This window comes from Asterias amurensis, chromosome 12 (genome assembly GCF_032118995.1).
Source record: "Asterias amurensis chromosome 12, ASM3211899v1".
Classification (NCBI taxonomy): Eukaryota; Metazoa; Echinodermata; class Asteroidea; order Forcipulatida; family Asteriidae; genus Asterias; species Asterias amurensis.
In genome coordinates this window covers 6483620-6508632 of record NC_092659.1, presented here as the reverse complement: position 1 = coordinate 6508632, position 25013 = coordinate 6483620, and the positions used below count along the sequence as shown (strand labels likewise).

At 37.5% G+C, this 25013-nt stretch overlaps 2 protein-coding genes across 3 annotated transcripts in view; one reads left to right on the top strand and one right to left on the bottom strand.

Moving 5' to 3' along the window:
- Positions 1-13989: 13989 nt before the first annotated feature.
- LOC139945230 (uncharacterized) lies at positions 13990-17809 on the bottom strand. 2 transcript variants are annotated; one of them, XM_071942541.1, is made up of 2 exons: positions 17604-17809; positions 13990-15883 (listed from the first exon to the last, which is right to left on the bottom strand). In XM_071942541.1, the coding sequence occupies exon 2, from the start codon at positions 15872-15874 to the stop codon at positions 15398-15400; it is 477 nt and encodes a 158-aa protein (XP_071798642.1). In that variant the 5' UTR covers positions 15875-15883; positions 17604-17809; the 3' UTR covers positions 13990-15397. The 2 variants fall into 2 exon arrangements, with proteins under 2 accessions (XP_071798642.1, XP_071798641.1); XM_071942540.1 differs by having other exon boundaries at positions 13990-15879.
- Positions 17810-20628: 2819 nt separating this feature from the next.
- Positions 20629-25013, top strand: part of LOC139945609 (serine/threonine-protein kinase 24-like) — a 54300-nt gene continuing 49915 nt past the window's right edge. Inside the window, exon 1 of the mRNA XM_071943020.1 lies at positions 20629-21121. Coding sequence (XP_071799121.1) covers positions 21050-21121 — 72 coding nt within the window. The 5' untranslated portion in view covers positions 20629-21049. The remainder of the gene's footprint in view (positions 21122-25013) is intronic.

Here is a 25013-nt window from a genome sequence, read left to right as displayed (position 1 = left end):
TTCCTCGGGGGGTCCTTGTAACTGTAGGCTCTGGGTCCTGGTGTCGGTCTTCCTCATCGTCGATCTCCAGGTCCGAGGCCATGAGGGACATGGCAGCCTCTGCTGCTTGTTCCTCCTCCTCTACTTCTTCCAGGGATTGCCTTAGGGTGATTGCAGGAGCGGGAGGGAGTGATTGGGGGGGCGTATCCGGGGCCGTTTCCCTTGACAGGAGTGGGGTTTCTTTGTTGGTCCTTTCCTCCTCTTCAGCTCTCTTCTTTGCTGGCGTAACCTGTTCTATCTCGGGCTGGGATCTGACAGCCTCCTCTATCCTTGTTGGGTGTTCTGCCCGGTAGTGCCGCTTCAGGGCGAATCGTTGTAAGTAAGTTTGCGGACATCTCCGGCAATGAAACTTGTTGCGATAGTCCATATGTGTCATGCGGTGACGATCATAATTATATCGTTTTCCAAACCTCTTCCCGCATTCCTCGCAGGTAAAAATGCGTCGATCATTTAAAATCTCTTTCAGATCCTGGAGCTCCACATTCAGGGGGAAGTCCTTCATGGCTCTGTATTCCACAAAAAAAAATATAATAAAATATAACAAGTCATTAGTATTTCTTATAATCTTAACTTAGTTCTTATATTCCAACCTAACCATAATTATTCCATATATCTCCTCGGAGGTTTCCTTTCCCTCTCCGGATTTCTCCTGTGATTAGCTGTGTTTGTTCCCTTTAACTCCTGTGTATTTCTCTTAGTACACTCTTTTATAGGCAGTCCTTCATAGACCTTCAGCCTATCTGCATGTACCACAATGAATTTACTTGGTCCCTTCTTAATTCGGAAGACTACATCAGTGAGCTGCGTCACTACTTGATATGGTCCTTCCCAAGGTAAGTCAAGTTTTCTACTCCTCCCTTTACTCCTAATGGGATTATGTAACCACACATAAATTCCCTCAACAATTCTACAGTCAGCTGCTGTACGATTGTATTGTCTCTTCTGTCTTACTGCTGCATCATGAAGGCATTTCCTTGCTCTATCATGTGCACTAAAGAATTTACTTCTTAAATCCTCTACATAGTCACTACTATCGTTATCTAGTTCTCCTTGGGGCATCTCTATAGTTAAATCTACAGGTAGTTCTACATTACGTCCTAACATCATCATATTAGGGGTTTCCTGTGTGGATTCCTGAACAGCACTTCTGTACGCGAACATTGCATACGGTATTTGCTCATCCCAATCCTTTTGGTTCCTCCTGGGTTCCACTAATGTCGCCACAATATTCATCAAAGTCCTGTTAAATCTTTCTACAAAACCATCCGACTTTGGGTTGTATGGAGTAGTTCTAGTTTTCCTAATTCCTAGCAGCTTACATACTTCAGCCATAATGTTTGACTCAAAATTCCTACCCTGGTCACTGTGTAATTCTCTGGGTACACCAAAACGACATATGAATTCCTCTACTACTTTCCTAGCTATTGTTTCAGCTGTCTGATCCGGTATCGGATAAGCTTCTACCCACTTGGTAAAATAGTCTCCAATTACCAAAATGTACTTATTACCTCTGTCAGTGACCGGTAATGGTCCTAAAATATCCATGGCAATCCTTTCCAATGGTGCTCCAACCATGTATTGTTGAAGTGGGCATTTCTTATTCCGTAATGATTTACGCCTAGTACATAGACTACATACTCTTACAAAAGTCCGTACATCTTGACTTAATCCTACCCAGTAATATCGACTCTGTACTCTATGTTTTGTTTTCCGTACTCCCAAGTGTCCTGCTGTCTTTGATTCGTGAAGTTCAGTTAGTACTACTTTACGAAGTCTCTTAGGCAATACTACTTTATAGTCCACTTGTTTACCATTTTCCGACTCCCATTTCCTACATAGTACTCCTTGTTTGATTACTAATTGTTTCCACTGTGACACATAAGTTTTAAATTCAGAAGATCGATCTGAAATTTCTCTCCAATCCGGCTTATCACCATCTTGTTCCAAAGTGGTTAGTATTTGTCCCATTACTGCGTCTTCAAGTTGGGCTTTCCTTAGTTCCTCCAAATTTATCTCAGCTTCAATGGCTATTACTCGAATTTGACTAAATAGTTTCCTTCCATCATTTGTATTGTCTTTGTCATTCACTGTTAGTTCGTTCCTTTCTGATATTGGTGGTTCTGATCCTTTATTTTCAGATTCGTGTCCAGTGATGCATTGGGTTTCTGCTCGGTCCGTCGTCTGGTTAACGTCTTTGCATTCATCACGGCCACATTGTTGACACTTACGGGAAAGTCCATCTGCATTGCCATGCTGTCTTCCAGGCCGGTGTATTAATGTCACGTGATACTGACTGATTGTCTCTAACCATCTTGCTAGTTGTCCTTCTGGATCCTTGAAGTTTGTCAACCATCTGAGTGCTCCATGATCCGTTCGTACTGTTACAGTTCGGCCAAACACATAAGGTTTGAAATGCTTTAAAGCAAACACAACTGCCAGTAATTCTCTACGGGTTACACAGTAATTCTTCTCTGCCTTATTTAAGCTTTTACTAGCATATCCAATTACTTTCTCCATTCCATCTTGGGTTTGTGAAAGTACTGCTCCAAGTGCATATCCGCTGGCATCAGTGTCCAATATGTAATCTCCTTCGGGTAAAGGATACGACAAGATTGGTGAAGATATCAACTTCTGCTTCAATTGTGCAAATGACTGCTCACATTCCTCAGTCCACATAAATTGTCTGTTCTTCTCCGTCAGTTGATGAAGTGGTCGGGCTATATTAGAAAAACTCTGGATAAAGCGTCGATAGTACGATGCTAATCCCAAGAAGCTTCGTACTTCTGTCACCGTTTTGGGTCTCTCCCAATTTTGTACTGCTTTGGTTTTCTCTGGATCTGTCATAACTCCTTCTGCAGAAACAACGTGTCCCAAGTACTGAACACTTTGTTTAAGAAGATGGCATTTCTTCGGTTTCAACTTCAACTTCGCCTCTCGTAATCTTTGGAATACAACTTCAAGTCGTGCCAATGCTTCGTCTATTGTCCTACCAAAACAGAGTATATCATCAATATATAGCAACAAGATCTCCCATTGAAGTCCTGCCATGACTCGTTCCATTAATCGCTCAAATGTTGCAGGTGCATTGCACAAACCAAATGGCATTACACTCCACGAGTATAATCCACCCTGTACAACGAAAGCTGACTTATCCTTTGCGGCATCATCAAGTTCAACCTGCCAGTATCCTGAGGCAAGATCCAAACTCGAGAACCATTTTGCTCCTGCTAACGCGTTAAGTGAATCCTCAATATTAGGTACAGGATATGAATCCTTTCTAGTCACATCATTAAGTTTTCTATAATCAATGCAGAATCTCTTAGTGCCATCCTTCTTTGACACTAACACTACTGGTGAGGCCCACGGACTTGATGATGGTTCAATGAGTTTCTTCTCCAGTAGTTCTCCTACTTGTTTATTAATTTCGTCTCTACTTGCTCCTGGTGCTCGTCTCGGTCTTTGTTTGATTGGTGCAGAGGTTCCTGTGTCAATTCCATGCTTGACTAAACTCGTCTTTCCTATATCATAGTCTCCCTTTGAGAAAACATCCTGATATTTAATAAGTAACTCTGCAACTGCGATCTGCTCTGATTGGTCCAGTTTCTCGGAGCTGTCTCTCCATAAGTCTTGTAAGTGGTCCGGCATCTCTGTCTCTACATCTATCATTGTCCGAATGAAAGCTGTGCTTGTACTCTCTCCTGTCATCACTGCTCGTGGATTTATCGATGTTTCCTCAATGGGTGACATCAATCCAATTACAGTCCCTTCTTTTATTGTGGTGTCTTGGGCTCCAACGTTCATCACTCGTACTGGTAATGCTTCATTGGCAGTGTTCACCAAGGTTCTTGCCACCAAAACTCCTTTGTCCGTCAAGTTGCTTTTGGGTAGTCCTTCAATTAAGCCACACCCATTATAAGTCATAGATTTTGCCAGTGCTGAGTACACAACTAATTCCTGTCCAGCGGGAATTGATATGGTTTCAAGTACCACAACTCTCAATGAACAATTAGTGTCATCTACAGCTAAGCAAGGTATTTGTTCTCCTCTTATTCTTAAGAACAATTTATCCAAGTCCAAGATTCCTTCAGCTTCTAATAAGAAATCTATTCCAAGTATTCCATCATTGAAAATGTCTGCAACTATCATCTCTAATCTAATATTTGTTTTCCCTATCTGCAAGTCAATCCATCCACTGCCTAATACTTCAAGCGGATTTCCATCGGCTTGCTTCATTCCAGTGTTCAGAGGTTTCAATGTTGGTCTTAACTCGGCGTCTAAGTTCAAGTAAGTCGACTTTGAAATAACAGTGTGGGTTGATCCAGTATCTACTAGAAATTTAATGCATTTGTCACAGATTGTCCCTTTAACGAAAAGTCCTGCTTGCATCACATCTCTTGTAGATTTGTCCACTGCTTTATTTTCAAGTCCTATTTCCTTTGTCCTTTGTTCATCTGATTCACTGGGTCTCTTGCAGTATTCTGCGGCCACCTCTCGACCCTTTGAGTTGACCGATGACCGTTTAACGGCGGTGCCATCTGGTACTGTCTATTTCGCGACTCCCGTGTTGGGCAGCTACGAGCGAAGTGTCCAACGTTTCCACATTCATAACAAACTGTGTTTTCTCCATTGTGACTGTTTTGAAACTTCGGTCTTCTCATCTCCGACTCCTGTGCATAGTTAGGCCTCGAATTCTTCTTCATGTCTTGCATGGTTTTCATTAGCTCTGCCATTGTAGCTCGCACTTCTGTCAATCCTTTTTCAAAACTTGCCATTTGATTTGATACTCCTTCAGTTCCAGTAATATTTCTAGAATACCTACTCGGCTTCATTCGGTCTCTGCTATGTTCTGCTTGTAGAAAACATTCAGTCTCCAATGCGGAACGAATTGCATCATCAAGTGTTTCCGGTCTTGACCGAAAAATCCCAGCTCTAATTTCTGGGTCATCCATCGCATCTAGGAAGTGACCCTTGGCCAACCTCTCCCTAACTTCTCGTGGTAGTTCTGGGTAAGCCATGCTAGTCAAGTCTCGAATTGCTTGTCCTACTTCTTGAAGAGTTTCATTTTGTTTCCTCTTCCGCATCCTCAGTTCAAGAAGATAGTTTTCTGGGTGTTTTCCTGGTCCAAATCGTTGAGTCAACTTGGTAACCAATTCACCGTAGGACATACAGCCATTCATGGGCATGCTCCCCAATACTTTTAAAGCTGGACCTTGTAAGCGTGTGGCCAGTTGATAAGCAGCATCTCTGTCTGACCATTTGTTCACCACCTTACATGCCTCAAAATGTCTCTGATAGTCTCCCCATCCAATGCGACCATCAAACTTGTCTGGAGTCACCTCCTTCTTACTAACGAAAGATCGATCTCCACGTTTTTCTCGATTTCCAAAATATCCGTGAGTGTTCACAGTTCCATAAGTCTCCTGGTCATCTTCAACATTATGCCAGTTCCTCCTGTGTGTCTCACCTCGTCGGTCATCCGATCCATAATTATCGTAATCTCTGGTAAATACTGGTTCTCCTCGAGCTTGGTATGTGTCTCGATTTCCAGTTTGCATCCTATTACTCTGGTACTCCTCTTGTCCCAATGGTTCCAAATCTGGATAATTAAACCTAAGTTCTGACGTCTTAGCGTTCCGATACTCTGTACGTTTATCCTCTCGACTATGAGGCTCCATTTCTCCTCTTTGTTCCATTACGTCTGGAGTTATCATTGTCTTCTTAGCTCCTTGGTTTATTCCGGTTGCCATCGTATTGTCCTGCTGACCTTGACCCAAACTAGTTGTAATCGTATTCGTATTGCTGACCTCCATAATCTCCTGTACCTCTAGTACATCCATATCTCCTTATCCACTCAAGTTTTTCTAAACTGTGTTACTTCCTTTGTAATCCTTACAAGCTGTATCGCTTAGATCCCGAGTGTTTTCCTCTCAAGATTTATCCTAGAACTTTATCTTAAACACTATCTTAAATCTAAAGTTTTATCCTCAAACTATTGTATCTTAAGTTTTATCCTCAAACTATTGTATCTAAAGTTTTATCCTCAAACTATTGGATCCCACCGCTGCCACCATTGTGGCGGAAATGTAGACCTCGTCTGACCTAAAGTCCTCTCACGGGTCGTCTTCAATAGCGCTGCCACCAGGCGGAAAATTTAAAGGCCTAAACCACCGGAGTTCCGCCTCACCGGTTTAGATTATCGAGTTGGTAGACTAGGGTTCGCCGTCAAAATATATGACCAAGTAAGAGGATAAAACCAAATCATTAAATCGGCACACAAGATGATTTAAATTCTGCAAAATAGCAATAACTGTTTTATTTGACTCTCCACTTCACCAAATTATTATTTACATCACTCAATATTTACAAGCCAGGGTTTATCAGTTCTCTTATATTTCCCAAATGAATCCTCTAAATTTACTGGTCTTCCACCTGCAAATCTACTACTTAAACACGTTAAAACTTAAACGATACTAGGCTCCAACCTACAATATCCACTACTATAATCGAAGTGATCCTGCGCTCTACAGCTACAACAAAATCCACTTATTTAAACCTATAATAAACGACAGTGATACCAGGCTCCAACCATACAATATCCAACTGCTCCAAGTGATTCTGCGCTTTGCAGCTTCAACAAAATGCACTTATTTAAACCTATAATAAACTACAGTGATACCAGGCTCCAACCATACAATATCCACTGCTCCAAGTGATCCTGCGCTTTGCAGCTTCAACAAAATGCACTTATTTAAACCTATAATAAACTACAGTGATACCAGGCTCCAACCATACAATATCCACTGCTCCGAGTGATCTTGCGCTTTGCAGCTTCAACAAAATGCACTCTAACTATAAACACTGAAAGGGTCCTGCGCTTTGCAGCTTCAACAAGATCCAATCCAAACGAATCCACGAGCGATGAAAATTATAAGGGAACTGTCTACTCCTTGTCTGATCAGATAAACTTGAGCTTTGTAATATACAACACACCAAGTGATTGGCTCCAATATCCTCCTCTACTACTTACAATTAATTATCTACAAATCTAACACAATCCTAATGGCTCCTCGAGTTCAGCTCCTCGAACTCTCGTGGCTCCTCGAGAATGCTCCTCGAGAAAATCTAACGTAATTCCTTAAATAGCTCCACAGTCCGTAAATAATTATCCTTTACTAATTACAATTAATTATCTACACATCTAACACAATCCTAATGGCTCCTCGAGTTCAGCTCCTCGAACTCTCGTGGCTCCTCGAGAATGCTCCTCGAGAAATTCTAACGTAATTCCTTAAATAGCTCCACAGTTGCTAAAATAAATATCTGACTGCACAGCTCCTCTAATAAGTTACCATGAAGCTCCCCAATATTTAATCTATAAATTCCAGAACTCCTCTAAAGCTCCCCAATAATGCAATATGACATCTAACGCCAAAGCTCCTCAGTGACTATTTGGCTCCACAGCTCCCCAAATTAGCATCTCATAAAATGGCAAATAAATCGGTGAATATTTAGTTTAATTATTCACAAAAATCCACATTGTTTCCTGTCTTAAAGTTTATAAACAGAACTCCACATACCTGTGTTTATGCACTTCTCAGACTCAGCGGAGCAATCCAACAAACAATACTTTAAGAGATCAGCAATACGATTATACACAACTGTCAAGGTCAAGGCCAGGATCGATACAAGGGAGTCGGCCAAAATTCACTAAAATCTGCTCTATTTATACTCTTTGAACTACGCGCCATACGCACAGAAAAGTTCTCACGCATAGTAATTACGCCACGCCCCTAAAAATCGGCGAGAGCAAAATTGGTTTACACATAACTGTTGCAAAACGGCTCAGAATCACATATTTATACAGTTTGATTCTAAATGAAAGTGCCAAAATATTCTCTGGTAATTATCATTTCCACTAAATAAAAGAATTAATTAATTAAGCAAACTTAGTTCCTAAGAAATCCATTCATAAAGTTCGAGAATGCATAAAAACAAACCTTACTTTCATTGATAAAAATAGTATGACATCATCTCATGAATATTAATGAGCCTTACTGAACACTGTGCAGACGATAATCTGCCTCGTTTTTCTACTTAATTTAACCACCGGAAAAGTTTCATTCCAATGTGCACCAAAACCATAAAAGCTTGTTCAGTATGAAAAACTGTAAATCTACACTCATAAAGTAAGGTGTTTTTGTGGCTATTCACAAACTAGAAAATTATCTACCAGCTTCCAACCAATCACAGCGAAGTTAAGAACAACCAACGGCAGTCGCCATCTTGGATTTAATATAAACAGTATCTGACATGTGTACTTTATATAGAACACACGTGTGTACAATGTCTTCTCTACACACCAGTGAATTTATACCTCGGAAATACCTCGAAATCCAGTTAAAATTATGGAAATAAATGCTGAAAATATAGTACATCTAAAATAGAGTAGCTCAAAGGTAAGCCTGACGAAAATGACAAATTTCTGGGGACATTTTCGTCACACACCATTACCTTCTGTACACCCTAGTTATTTGTAAATCTGTGAACTTTTATTTTTTTCTGTTCCGAAAGTGAATAATTTTTAAGATAAAAGAAATCCGTTATACTTTCTCATGGCTTTGTGCAAGTGACTTCCCTTTATTACGATTTTCAATTGTTTACTGGGTTGTGCTGAGATGTCAAACAAAAAGTTTAAAAATATTAATTCGGTAAAGACTATTTTCATACAGTAAGCATTGGAAGGTATTAGCATGCGTTTGCGTGTAGCAGCAGTATGATAGGGAAACTTTAACAGTAAGTACAAAATTGGCCATTGGCCCCCATGTTTGTTAATAATCGGCTTCATTATAAATAAGGCGCATTCGAACACCCGCCCCCCCCCCCCTTAACACACACCAGAGGCTTGCCAAATTGCCAGAAGGCTGCTAAATAAAGTTAGAAAAGTAACATTAAAATACATAATGTTAACGCACCATAATTCATTGATTGAAATTGTTTGTTTGTTTTATTACACAGAATTACTTAAAATACAACAAGTGGACAAAACAAGTAAATTAAATACAAGAATCATAAAAGACATTGGAATCTAAAGGAATTGTCTAAGAAATTGTTTTGGTCATTTGGTTCAAACAAATTTTTAGCCCATCCTGCTTCAGAGAGCAAAAAAAGCCTGCATGCAAAATCAAATTGCTTTTGACAAAAGGAAGTCATCATTCATCTATATCAATTAGAAAGTCAGGTCCAGACTCCCAAAATTTGTTGTTAAATTCATTGTCTTAAATTTCAACAATTTAAATCACAATTGAATTGAATAAAAACAATAATAAAATATTAATTAAAACCTTCTTTATAAAACACATTTGAAAGTCTTTGAAAGTGTTTGTTAATGACATAGAACTGGTTAGACCATGTTTTAAAAGTAGTGTATAATGATATTAACTATGTGCCTCAAAACTGCATGTGAACTAAAGTGGTATGCCATTTTGTGGGGTCAAACATTTGCTTCAACAAAATGGCAGGTTGTTTTGAGGGTAAAAGGACCATACAATTTTCAGGTATATAGAAGGTTAATTTTACTTTGAAACATCTTTCCAACTATATTTCATAATAATAGCAAGCACCTTTTGAAGCCATATAAGTGCCCAATCGAATGGCAACATGACCCTTTGTAATTCAACATTTCCCCAGTGTGGGATAATAAAATTCTTATCTTATCTTATAAGATTAGTTGCTTTGGATCGGACGAGTTGGCCTTTGATAAGCGTTTGAAACCGTTTGTTATGAAATGCATATATGGTTAGAAAGATATTTTAAAAGTAGAATAATGATCCAAACAAGTCTCACTAGAAATTTCACAGTTTTCCGTCGCGAACTAACACTGTCAGCCATTTTATGGAGTCAAAATTTTGACTCCACAATTGTTTGTGTGGATCATTATATTCTACTTTTAAACTATGTATCTAACCATTTGCATTTTATAACAAACGGTTTCAAACGCTTATCAAAGACCAACTTGTCCGATCCAATACAACCTGTTCCTTTAATAAGAAGTCAGCTCAATACTCGTTATAAACCTTGCTGTTGAAAATTCATAGCATCTCAAATTTCAACAACTTTAATCACAATCAATGATTTCATTAACCTTCTTTAAGAGACACCTTTTAGATTTGGCAATTTGGGCTGTGGAAGCGCTTGTCATGACATGAACTTGGTTCAACAAATACCTTTGAAAAAGTAGTGTATAATTATTTACACTAATGTGCCTCAAAACTGTGTGGTTTTCCTTTTACTTAGTGAACTAAAAATGGTCTACTGTGGAGTCAAAATTTTGCTCCAACAAAATGGCAGTTTGTGTCAGTTCAAGAGGGTAAAAGGTAAACCAAACAATTTCCAGGTATATTTGTGTGGATCATAATTCTCTAAGTTTTTTAAAACATCCAATGGCAGTCTTTGTAGAGCAGCATAGGGTGTTGACATGGGCCTTCAGTGTTAGATGTTCATCCATGACTGCCGCCACCGAGATTTCTTGGGTATGAGGGGCTTCACTGCAAATCACCAATCGTGATGGAAATGACTGGGAGTGGATGTTGCGAAAATCTTGATGTAAAAAGATGAACCTTTGTTTTTGCGGCGATTAGCATCATGACATCTTGTTTCGTACGCCCGGTGGGTGAATGTCCTTGATGCACGCATTGAGTTTCTTGAGTGCAGTGTCGAGACTCTGACATAGACTTGCCTCCGTGGCCGCCTCATCCTCAAGTTGTAGTGTAGTGGGGGTGCATATACCTGGAGTCACACACCCTCGCCTGTTCTCTTTCATCAGTGTCTTTCAATGTGGAGGCAATCCATTGCCAGCTTTGTCGTGAATTCAGTAGCCATAACCTTGAAGATGTTATCAAAGTACTGCAAGAGTAAACAATTGAAAGAAAACAAATTAATAGTGGAGAGAATTATGGGTTACCTCACCTCAGTATAGCTAATCAAGACATTCCAACCCTTCAACTTTATTACGGAAACATGCTGAACTTACTTCTGTTTTGTGAAAATATGGTTATGTGTTCACAGTGTATCAAACCGCGGCCGAAAGCCAAGAATGATAATCTACCACTTGGACTTGTCCTCTCATTGAGCAGAATACAATGATAAACAATGGTGGCAGCCTCTCCATAGGTAACAAAAGGGCAAAAGGTCTGGAATCCAGAATTACACACTAACCCCGGAAAAATAGAGATTTCGATCATGAATTCCAGTACACTCCATCCCTCTTCGTATAAAGTTGCCTGCCTCAAAGAGCACATCAGTTGGTCAACTAACCACCAAAAAAACTGTACTCTGAAGTTGTTCCAGGAGTTTGTAAGACTAAGAGGCTACAATAAGCCAGTTTGAATAAGTTCGGACTTTGCATACATCATCTGATATGGACACACATGTGACATTAGAGCAAGGGGTCAGTAGTTTATTTTGCGTCTTGTATGAGACTTCTCCTTGAACTATCTACACTAATAAAGAACTCTAATTTAGATGCACATATCAACTTCATTGCCCTTGGCCAACTCTATATGGCCAATTTGGTGCCAAGTTGGTGTAGTTTTAGTGTATTCGTTTGCAAAAGATTTGTGTACACTAAATCTATATCATGTGATAAAACCAGACTACAACACTGCAATACCAGATTATGTACTTTTGGGGATAGAGCTTTTTCCGCCATTGCCCCTAACTTGTGGAACCAGCTGAATTTATGTCTCAGGGAAACAGCAAGTATTGATGTTTTTAAATCCGGGCTAAAAACCCATTTCTTTCGAAAGGCATTTTTATAACTGTTTATTGTTCAAGTAGTTGTTGTGGTTTTTATTATCATTTAAGGATCTCTTGTAGCACTTATTTTCCATTCTGTAATTAATTATCGTTTCCCTGGAGTTTTAGTGCATGTCTCTTTTTACAATTTTATTGGGTCACAGCTGGTCTGTTTGTACAATCTCTTTGCAGTTTTAAATTGTGCATACTCCTATTGTATATTTTATACCTTTCCATTGTATATTGTTAATTTCTTTAATTGCTTGTCATTGTTCGCTTGATTTTGAACTTATTTTTATATCTTGTATTTTTTGCTGATTATCTAAATTTTTAATGTTTCTCTGTATTAGCGCCATGGAGCATTGTTTTCGATGGATATGGCGCTATATAAATTTTTACTATTATTATTATTATTATTATTATTATTATTATTACACTCTGAAGTGTACATTCATTGAACTACAAAATGTACTTTGCCTTTGGTGTGTATTATGGATCGAATGTACGGGCCAATTTGGCAACGTGTTAAAACTGTATACTCAGTATACTTTCCAGAGTCCTGTGAAAAGTCAACTCAAGATGAATGGTCTATTTTTGGTTACAAATAACTCATGTTTTTAGAATGAACGATGCAATGACTACAGATAAAATAGTATCCAAAATCATTGAGCTCATTCAACCAATCGAGGGCGTGCATTTTTATCGTTCTCGTTTTCTTTATCGGGGCCTGTGTGACCAGGCCTTTAATGAGGAGTGACTCGTTCTTAAACGGCCGTTTAAAACCTTGCAGGGTCGTTGCCGTGCGATAAAGGCCCTCGCAACACCAGCGACGACCTTGCCGGTTTTAAACAGCCATTTATGAACTCGTCGATATCCTCGTATCCCCTTATTTATATAAGACGGAAAAGTTTCTGTATGGCGCCACCACTTTTTCATTCGATATAAAATAATATAGTATCTAATTTACCTCAATGAGATATCCCTTTTTCTAAAAATGAGTGAAAAAGTGGTGGCGCCATATGGAAAGTTATCCCTTTCCTGTCTTCAATTTTGAAATTATTAATCACGAAGGATGATTTCGGTTTAAACCCCTTTTGTACACTTTTTGAACCTAGCCGAATCGACTAAAAATACATCCTCTGCAGGTGTAAACAAAAATAAGTTTGTTGTACTTGTATTCCCCAAGTTTGTTAAACTTAAAATATCACAGCCCAATTTACTCATTGTGATGCAACTAATATTACTTCCTATGGCAAGTTGAATGAACTTACAATTCGAAGTGGGCGCTACTTTTCATTTGAAGTAAAATTAACTAAAAACCAATTGATTAAATCAATTCAATTTTACTCAGTATGGGTTTGTTTGATTTATTTGAAATTGGTTATTAACCTAACAAAATTATATTATTGTATGTAACTTGAATTTGCAAGGTAAATAGGCGCAAATAATTTAAGTTTGTGCTACTCACATTTAACTTAGACAATCACAACAATACAATGATCCGGGCAAGTTTAATTGATTGAGGTAGATTACACAAGGTATTTATTCAGATTGCACATGAAATTAAACTGAATTACAGCGCTAATAGTACTTAAACGTTTTAAACTTAATTCGCAGTGTGATTTTATACTGGTGTGTAATATTATGATGCAAGAATTAACACAAATCAATGTGTAAACAATTTAAGTCATAGAGTTGACGGAAATTAACTGAGTTGAGGAAATTAACCGATTAGGGGGTAAATTACATACTGATATTTGTAAATAACACTCAAACAAAATCATGAAAGTGATTTTCTGTGTGTTACTAAAATTATTGACACTCCAAATTCAGTAAGGTCTGACTTGCGGTTTGTGCAATTATCTACCATGAACGCATTTATTTTATGTAAACATAATATGAACAACAACAACAACAATAATTTTTAACGATAACATCAGCAAACTCGTTTGAATACTCTTGAAGGATTTGGGTACTTTCTGTAACACATAATACAATTTCCATAAATTCCTATTAAACTTACACCGTTTGGAGATATTGACAGTAGAAATCTTATACTACTTGCTGAGGTGCTGTAGTTTTTGAGAAAGCAAAAAAAAGGTTTTACTCATTCCTCAGCAAGTAATATTGTAAGGGAAGCTTTCTACTATCATTATTTTCAAACTGTATGAGTTTAATGTAAATCTGTGGATATTGTGTTTTGTATCATACAAAAAGTACCCAGACCCTTTAACTTCATAGCATAATCACATAAAAAACACCTTGCTTTGTTGTATCAATTTTTAGTTGTGTTTATGATACAACTTTCATTTGTTAACGTCTCAATTATCTGACACGGAAGTTATTAAATACAGTATTGTTTTTGTCAAGTGGTCATACGCTTCAAAACAATATTCTCTTGACGGTGTGGAACATAACTAAAGTACAGATTTTTCAGAAAAAACTTTGAAGAAAAAGCATCTGGCTGACAAGCTATATCAAACAGGTTTAGGATGCATTTATAAGATAAGACTTTTTTGGACTATTCTTTTAAAAAATAAATTTCAAGTTAACACCCCCCCCCCCCCCGAAAGATGTATTTTTGTTAGTCTTTGTTAAGCGAGTAAAATTAGTGGAATAATAAAAAATAATGTACTGCAATAAGGTGTCTCTAGCAAAGAGACCTACTGCAGGTTATTATTTACAAACAATAATTTTTAAGCTAAGGACCCATTTAGTTGACCTTTAAAAAAATCCTTAAAAAGTGCAGAGAAATCAACTTTAGGTCACTGTAATGTCTAGCATTGGGTATAGATATTCAGCTTGCTCAACCTTAATGTTACATCACTTTAAAGAAACACGTTGCATTGGATCGGTTGAGTTGGTCATTGAAAAGTGTTTGAAACCGTTTGATAAACACTTTTCCTTGGTTTCAAACACTTTTCATGGACCAACTCGACCAATCCAAGGCAACATGTCCCTGTAAGTAATAAGTAGAAAAAAGGATTGTTCAGTAAAACTTGTATAAATGTACATGATTAATTATAGCATTACATTGGCAAGTGGTCAGCTGGTTTCAATCACTATTCTTTAGAACAACATATGGTTTTTGAGGAACTACTTCTTGTCTGCGGTGGGAAAAATGTCTTTGCCATTTTTTCCATAATCACTTTTCCATTGTGTGTTTTCTTCAATTAATCAAGAAGAGCAGTCCGTTCCTTTTCAGAGCTTGCAGCTGTTTCATCACCAGGAAATTCAGGGAGGTAGTTATCTTCTGCCTTCTGCCTTTCTTGTTTTTTTATGTTCTTGGCTGATTTAGAGTGATTTTACAGTTAGTTCTGTGCATCCGTGATTTCGCAATTTTGATCTACAGTTACCCATCTTGAGTTTAAGGCTTATTTTCCAACCAAGTTAGCCAGTGGCAGCACCTGGTTCTTTCAGGTATGGGTGCTTCTTGACAAATGCTTGTGCTACAGAGCAGAACTGATCATCTGATGGATATGCCTTGTAGCTAAACATGGCTTCAGCAAGTTTTTCCAAAATATCAGATTTCATTCCTGTTGGGTTTGTCAAAGTTCCATCCTTCTCAAACTGTTGTTTCCCCGTTTGAAAGTTTCATCTCTGTGTCGATTGAGAAGGATGGGATTGGAAAGACGGTAGGCCACTGAAGTGCTCTATCTGTACTACATGTACTTACAGCAGTAGACATGGATGATGCTTCCGACATCGACGGGGACGATGACAGCAGAGATGAATTACTCAAAGGATCAAACACAGTGTCAATGTCTGTGTCTGAATCTGAATCAGGAATAGAAAGTGGAACGACTTTGATAGTTCCCCTGTCTTTAATATCCTTGAGTGATGATAAGCTCATGAAATTATCAAAGTCCGGATCAACGAATTGGAGACTGAATTCCCGTTTGAGTTCAAACCTCTCCTTGACTTGGTTCTTCAAATCCTGCACACTTTCCAGCCCAGGGGGTAGAATCAGCTTCTGGATGTTTCCTTCGGTGATGATGACTCTCAACATTATGCACGATGGTACAACAAGTGCATCTGCCATCTTGACTATCTGTCATAAAAGAAACGAGAACAACACAATTAAATCATTAAAATTAATTTTTCTTTTGTTTGTTAAATTACAGTAGTCTACAGCCAAAGTTAACTAAATTTGTTTATAAATGAGTAACTATTACTAAATGTTTTGTTGTTTGGACTTAATTTATTTCTGTGCAAACTACATACCCTTCAGTAAAACTTACTTTATTACAAACAAGTAACTATTACTGTGTGTTTTTGTTGTTTGGACCTAACTAATTTGAGTGCAAATTACATAACCTTCAGTAATCCCAACTTTATATATAAATGAATACTTTTACTTTGTGTTTGTTTTGATTAATTTACTTTAATTTACTTCATTTACTTTAGTGTCAAACACATACCTTCAGTAAAACTAACTTTGTTTATAAATGAGTAACTATTACTTTGTGTTTTTGTTGCTTGGACTCAATTTATTTAGGTGTAAAACACAAACCCTTCAGTAAAACTAACTTTGTTTATAAATGAGTAACTATTACTTTGTGTTTTTGTTGCTTGGACTTAATTTATTTATGTGTAACACACATAAACCTTCAGTCAAACTAACTTTGTTTATAAATGAGTAACTATTACTTTGTGTTTTTGTTGCTTGGACTTAATTTATTTATGTGTAACACACATAACCTTCAGTCAAACTAACTTTGTTTATAAATGAGTAACTATTACTTTGTGTTTTTGTTGTTTATTTTGGTGTAAAACAAAAACCCTTCAGTCAAACTAACTTTGTTTATAAATGAGTAACTATTACTTTGTGTTTTTGTTGCTTGACTTTATTTATTTATGTGTAACACATAAACTTCACTCAAACTAACTTTGTTTATAAATGAGTAACTATTACTTTGTGTTTTTGTTGTTTATTTTGGTGTAAAACAAAAACCCTTCAGTAAAACTAACTTTGTTTATAAATGAGTAACTATTACTTTGTGTTTTTGTTGCTTGACTTAATTTATTTATGTGTAACACACATAAACTTTGGTAAAACCAATTTTGTTTATAAATGAGTAACTAATACTTTGTGTTTTTGTTGTTTGGACGTAATTTATTTATGTGTAACACACATAACCTTTAGTAAAACCAACTTTGTTTATAAATGAGTAACTATTACTTTGTGTTTTTGTAGTTTGGACTTAATTTTTAGGGGTGCAACACATGTAACCTTCAGTAAAACCAACTTTGTTTATAAATGAGTAACTATTACTTTGTGTTTTTGTAGTTTGGACTTAATTTTTAGGGGTGCAACACATGTAACCTTCAGTAAAACCAACTTTGTTTATAAATGAGTAACTATTACTTTGTGTTTTTGTAGTTTGGACTTAATTTTTAGGGGTGCAACACACACACACTTCAGTAGAACTAGCTTGAAAATGAGTAACTATCACTTTGTGTTTGTGTTGTGTTGTCTTTATTTATTCGGGGGCAAAACAGGAACCCTCGAGCAAAACTAGAAAACGGCAAGTTAATTTAAATAAATGCTCCAATGCAACTGTCATACAAAGAGGCCTATATCACTCAGTCATATTGTCAGTTTTAGCATGTCACAGTCAGTATATTGAGCATGTTGTTGTGTACGGAGACGGACAACGTGGTTCAACATTACAACTCCAACGAACTGTTTAACTTAAAAATAGTCATGAGCATATCACAACTACTATAGTGTAATAACTAAAATAACACTTTTTGGATTATGTTCTTACCTATGATGAATGGCATTCAACGAAGTAACTGATCACGTCTTCAATGCAGGGGACAGCTAATCTTCCCTTGGCTTGCTCTCTTTGAGCTCCTCTGTTGTTGTTGTTCGGAGAGAGCGTGCCATGCCGTTGGTGTGGGAAATGTTGGTCCCATACAAGCAGTACTTGAAGCCATTCACTATAGGCAGGGGACCAGGCCAAATGGCCCGGTACGGTCATTCATATGACTTGTTCTATGAAGTTGAGTTAATCGGCTGGTCCAAGTATTGTGAGCCTCAAACTCATTACATACAATGTTTTCTTTGCATTGGGACCAAGCTATATGCTATAAATTATCTTTATTCATTTTGTGTCTGTCAATTAAATATAATTGGTGAGTGACAGATGAGAAAACTATTGTATTTCGTTTGGTTTGGGTTTGAAATGCTTAGAGCATGGAAAGTTAGATTATGCCATGGCGCCCCCCCCCCTCAAATAGTCATTAGCCGTGTTTGTTCGTTCAAGTCATGTTTGTGCTACGAAAAATTTGCATACTGTTAAGTTAAGCTCTTCAGCATCAATACAAGTAATTGAGTATTTCTTACTCAATAACCGCAGTAAAAGTGGCAAAGTTTTATTTTTAAGTATCACTAACCAATAAGTGTCAGTAGTAACTACTTGATCGTAACTCTTGTTGATTTGACCTTATTATTTATGGATAAACAACTTACATAATTAAAGTAAATCTGACTTTTCAAGATTTAAGTTTCAATCACTTAGGATGAGCAAGTAAAAACAACAAAAAACGGTATTAAGTATTATCAAATTAAATAATTCGAGTTTAATTTACTGAACCAGAGTTTCATTTTTTTGAGTGATAGTGGACCACTGGCACCATGGTCACTGGTGGCACGCACAGTTTTTAAGCACGGAGTTTGAAGAAATTGAGTTGATAATATACATGTATTTTAACGTGCGAATAACTAAAGTATCCGTTCAAGAAGTACAGCGGGATTTACAGAAACGCATTTCGCCAGGAGGAAATAATTAAACAAAATAGATGTATACTACCTTTTCTGATGAATTTAGAACTGCGTAACAAGCGGAGGTCCTTTCCCACGCATCAAATGGCGCTGCTCAACTCGCGCATGCGCACTGCACGTTTAAATCCCAGCAGGCGTCAACGTTTTTTTTATTTTATTTTTTTATCCAATGACATCCCCGTATTTGTGTGACGAAATAATGAATATTGATGATTAAGCCTTTCGTCAAGCTAGTCTTTTAACCAGCAGTTAATTTAGTTTAGTTTTAGGCAAATATTCATCTTTTATCATAATTATGTTCCGGTGTTTTACTTTTAATTCAAAAAATAGGCAATTAGCTTCGACGATTCAAAAATGGACGAGGTTTTTGTATTTGGAAATTTACGTCAAAAATGTCCGATCCACTTATTTAATTTTCAAATAAACTTAAGAAAACAACTTCAAAGGATAAACAATTAGCTTAGACATTTCAAAAACTGACGAAGCTTGAATTCATTTTATATACAGCAAAAATGTCCGATTTACTGTTCATCATAGCTTTGCTACTTCAAAAACGGACTCGAAGCTAAACAATAATTGTAGTTTTCGGGAAGACAATTTTTAGAACAACTATTTAATCACATAGAAAACGGCACACCTTATACACAACGTAGATGCGTATACGAGTTGGTCGGTAAAATTGGCATTATTTTTTTCTAAATTCGGCTAAAATTTTCACAGTGCCCCCCCCCCCCATTTACACAATGCAAGGCTTTTGCGATAGTTGACGGCGTGCCCATCGTACGGAGTTGATAGTTTTGACGGCGTGCCCCCGTCGTACCGTATGGTATGTCCTTCCTCTATGGTCGTACGGAGAGGATGCCTGGCGTGAAAAGTTTGTCTCGCCGATGATGGAGAAGTGCACACACGGATGATCGCGCAGAGTCGACGCCCATGCAAGTTCAAAACTTTAGGGCTCTTGTGTGCCACCCTATTCCTCCATGATAACGACTGAGGAGGGGTTTAGCTAGCTACACTCACAAGGTGCAGATTGGCCCTGGTTAGTTGAAGAAGAACAGTTTCGGACACACAGAGAACCACACAAAACGTTATTTAAAGTAAACTATGACGAATTACAATATTGTACTAATTGTTGCAGACGTTGTAAGCACAAATTTGTGGGCTTTGAAAAAAGTTTTTGTTTTTATTAAAAAAAGTTTTTTTTTTTATTAAAAATGTATGGAAGCGAGTTTAAAGGAACACGTTGCCTTGGATCGGTCGAGTTGGTCTTTGAAAAGCGTTTGTAACCGTTTTTTATAAAATGCATATGGGTAGAAAGATGTTGTAAAAGTAGAATACAATGATCCACACAAACATGCCTCGAAATTGCGTGGTTTTCCTTTTACCTCGTCGACTAACACGTCGGCCATTTATGGGGGTCAAAATTTTGACTCCCATAAATGGCCGACCATGTTAGTTCGCACAGTAGAAGAAAAACCACGCAATTTCGAGGCAAACTTGTGTGGATCATTGTATTCTACTTTTAAAACATCTTTCCAACCATATGCATTTTATAAAAAACGGTTACAAACGCTTTTGTTTTGACCAACTCGTCCGATCCAAGGCAACGTGTTCCTTTAAGCAATTTTACCCGTTTGTTTTACTAGGCCGCGCCTAGGTAGAGGAAAACGATGAGTTTCGCTCGGCCCCACTTATATTTTATGCGCAGGGGCAATTTATCTGTTTATCAACAGTTAGAAAGTTGTTGAACGATGGCGTTTACTTTTGATGTGGTTCTACCTCCATGTTTTGATCAAAGCTACAAAAAGCCAGAATCAAAATGCTCCAATGCTCCAATGCTTATAAAAATAATGCCCGATATAATGACCACTGCACACCGCGTACCATACGAATACACACTAAAAGTGCCCCTGGGAACGATACCGGTTTCTCTTTCGTAATACAACTACTGACAATGCGACCATTGTGGGTACGAGATTACTACGTGTTTTCAAGCATGGCGACCGGGCAACTGCTGAACGCGGAAGAGCAACACCGAGTGGCAAAAAATTGTTGCAATTCTCAATGAGTTACAGCGGAATACTTCAAGTTATAGCTTCAAAACGTCAGTAAACACCAGTCGTACATGTTAAGTAATCTTTACGGCAACACTTGGTTGACTTGAACACGGGAATTGTACAGTTATTGCGAATGTTTTCTCTGCAAAATTAAGTTGACACTGACAGCCGGCCGGGTAGTGTCGTGTACGAAACATTTTGTTATACTCAACTGCGTGAGAAAGCCATTTTTGTGTGTGGAGGTGGACATTGGACTGTGCAGGCTTGTGTTTCATCTAATTCGAGAGGATTCGAGGAAACCGGAGCTGGGGTTTAATCTAAAGATTCGTCAACTGCAGACAATGAAGAGAGACGTCAGGTAGCACAAAATATGCAGAGGGGAAACCAGAATGGAGAAAGAATGAAGAGGAGTTCTTCAGGTGTTGGTGGGATTGGTCAGCGGGTAAGAAATTGATCAATTATTTTGTAATCCTGCCCCCCCCCCTCTGCCCCTCCCTGCCTGATCCTGCTTGACCCATCATGATCATGACGAGTCATTCAGTCATCAGTCTGTCAGTGATGACATTGTAATTACTTAAAAATAATAGGCCCCTATTAATAAACATTCTAAAATGATTATTAATTTATTAGCCTATTGAATAATTTATAGACCTTATTTATGCATTGACATCATCCAGCCGCCATCTTTGAGGTCAAACGGTGACGAAACAATCGAAGCGCACATAGGTTGGCCAATGAACAACCTCTTTTTGACCTCAAGGCAGGGGCGCCGTACTGAAATGACGTCATGTGCATATAAGGTATATGGCTTGACCGTGACGGTTTTTTTTTCAAAATAAACCTGCCAACCCCAAAACTGCAAAACAAACAAACTAGTTGTACTTGTTGTAGGCTAGTATTATTATAACTGCGATAACGTGTTGGCAGGAGGGTTACGTTATGGCAACTACTATTATTAGTAGAAATTTTCTATGTTATAACTAATTTGTGTCATGGTCGTGTCTAGAAGTAGAACTTTAGAACTTCTTTGTCATGTTTGTCTTTTCTTTAGTAATTAATGAGTAGTGTTGTGTTCGGCTGTACAATAAGTAACTGTAAACACTGTAGCATTAATAAACATGATTGGAAACAACTATTGTGATGAGAATTAACTTTTAAAGTCAGGGAGTTACAATGTAGGTTCTCCAGTTCTCGGGAAACATGTTTTTTTTAAACCCTTGTTGAAATATGTAGGTAAATTTTAATGAAAGAAATCTTAATTAAACAATTACATACATGTAGGTTCCACCTTTAAAACTGTGTTGTTGATGCATTTGAAAAAGAAATCCAGGAGGCAAGTGTACATACATGTACATCAGTTGTTTCCATCCAAGGAACCCTAAGTAGGTCATTCACAGCTCAGAGATTTGGAATTGATTCACATGGGGAGAAACGGCCAGAGCTCGAGGAAGCTTTCTAAGTGGCACTGGTACCCACTGGGTACAGTAGGCCTTGGGAAGCTGTCTAAGTACAGCACTGGTACCCACTGGGTAACCAAAAGGATAACTTGATCAGGGTTTGACAGGTTTATGCCAAGGGGGCCATACATGTAAGTTGTCAACAGTTTAAAGATAATCAAAACTCTTGTATACTGTATTGTAAGATGTGCATGTCATTACGTTAGATCCCTTGTGTACGGTGCTCACGACAGCAATTTAAAAAAACAAACACAAATTTGAAAACTTTTAAATGTTAAAGTCACCTGGAAATAGAATTTTTTCTTCTTCGAACATTAGAGTATATGTTTCTGAACAATAAAATAATTTTTTGAGTAATTGTTTTAACGATTTATATACATATGTTAAAAAAAAAAAAAAAAAGTTATGTGGGGTTGACTCCGCCTACCCCTTTGGTGAGGTCAATCGAGGGAGACTTTGCCTCTATCGAACATCGAACACACGTACGTGCAAGGACATTCAAGTCCTAGTCGTGAGTTTGTACACTTTCGAAAAAGTTTTTTTCTTGCATTTTTCCGGCAACGTCGACCAGGTGTATTGCTGCTGGATGCAGCAAAACAACTAAAGATAGGGTCAGTTTGCAAAGTGGTCCGGTCCGACGTCTTTTTCAGCGCTGTGCAGCAAACACTTCGAGCCGTCGTACTTCGAGAATCCGGAATACACTACACATTTTGACATGAAGAGAAAAGTTCTTTTCTAAAACATGACGCCATCCCAACGTTTCCAGCTAGTGGGGAAGTCAAAGAAGGTACATGAAAGATGTAACAAACCTGAAGGAGCATTTATTTTGCCTAACGTGAAAAAATCAGGTATTGTATCAACTTGTAGTGCATGTTTTGTGTTGGCACTGCATGCGATTCATCGCGCCTCGATTGACATCACGAACAGCGCCCTCTCGGTTTGGGCTTATTTTCAAATTTGTAAATAACATGGAAACCAATTTTTTTTAAACCTTAGTTAATCGTTTTTTTTATTTTCCATTCATCAAAACACATATTTTAGTGACAAAAGCTTTATTTTGACAAAATGCCACTTCCAGGTGACTTTAATTTGTGAAGGACATTGACTCCCTAAACCCATCGTCAAAATATGTATTGGGGTCTGTCCACACTAATAGGTCTTTTTGGTTCCAAAAGATAACTTTTTGGACTGTGACTGGGAGGGTACACAAAATACAACATTTTCCCCTGTATTTTGTTTTGTACAATTCTCTGCTGATAGTGAGTGTGCTTACCAAACAGTATAACAAATGTCTTATTATGTAAGAAGTTACGCAGTTTTCTTTAAGACACATTGTTTGTAACGAGGACAGACATTTTGTATTGGAATTGACTAGAAATGGATGACACAAATAATTAATTAATTGATTTACTCAAAGGTTAATTAAGTTAGACCCATTGCCCCTATTTTTATGGTTATCTGTATAAACCAAGAGTACCTTGAGGTTTTTCAGCTGGTATGAATGTTTGTTTTTAACATGGACAGACATATTGTGACAAATATCTGTCCATGTTACAAACCTAATATCTTCAAGATAATTCCCTGTAGTTTCTTGAGTACCCACGCAGATGTCTTGGTTTTGCCTGGAAACATTCTTTGCAGGGACAGCATTGTAGGGGACAACATTTTTGGCAATCTGTTTATATTATTATGCCTTTCTCACCATTTATGTACGAAATGTCTGTCCAACATTCCCCTGTTACAAACATAATCATCTTGAAGATGATCCCCAGTTATTGCTAAAATACAGATAAATGTGTCTTGCTTTTTGCAAACAAAAACCTTGAAGTGATTTGGAATGTGCATGGGAAACAAGCTTGACAAAACTCTTCTTGTTTATTTTTGTCACCCATTTATAAAAAAAAGTCACATCAAATGGTCCCATTAGTGTGGACAGACCCATTGTGCAGTGTCAATGCGATGCAATGTTTCAGCTGGAGAGATTTAATAGTAACTCTTTTTTCTCTCTGATAAGATTTTAAATGGAATTCTAAAACCTCCCCACCCCAGAAACGACCCTCATATCCAGGAGATCACTATACAAAACTTGGGAAAGGCCTCCATGGTTAGGGCCTGTGTATTATGTAAAAAAACAACCAATTGTTTACTTTTAGTAGTTCTTCAAGGGAATTTCCCTCTAATGTTTTTAGAGCTCTGCATTAATTAATGTGCTATTTATGAGCATTGCTAGAGTGTAATATGTGGAGTTTCATGCCTGTTAAAAGTTTTTGTGTACATAACAGAGGCAATTGCCAGCAATCCCTGGGTAATTGCCTCAGTGGTGCCCGCTTGTAATGTTTTGATGATTTTCCCGTCAATGGAAATCGGCAAACTCCAACATGTCCAATAAAGGATAACAGTCAATCTCATTCATACAACATTTTTTTCTCTCTTTTTAACGTCTACGATTATGAATTGAAACAAATCAAGAAATTTTGACTCAGTCACTAGACGAGAATACTTATTCTAGTCGTCCGTGATATCAGCAGAAGATATTATACAATGTATACATAGAAACATGTAGCAAAGCATGGTATGATTCAAACCACACAACCTTGTTTGTGATTGCAAGTCCTGTCTAATCGTTTGACCATGGTGACAGTACTTAAAATCCCCCCTCAAAAAAACATCAAACTAGGTTCCCTTTACATTATCTGGAAAAACAAACAACTTTAATTTACAAACAAGTTTCTGCTTTGCAAGAATTGCTACAGAGCAAATTGGGCACAAGATTTATCAAATTGCTACTAAATAATTTTTTTTTACTAATTTGTTTAACATTTAGTGTGTACAAAATAATGTAAGTTCAGTCTAAATTGTTTGATATAATAATGCACA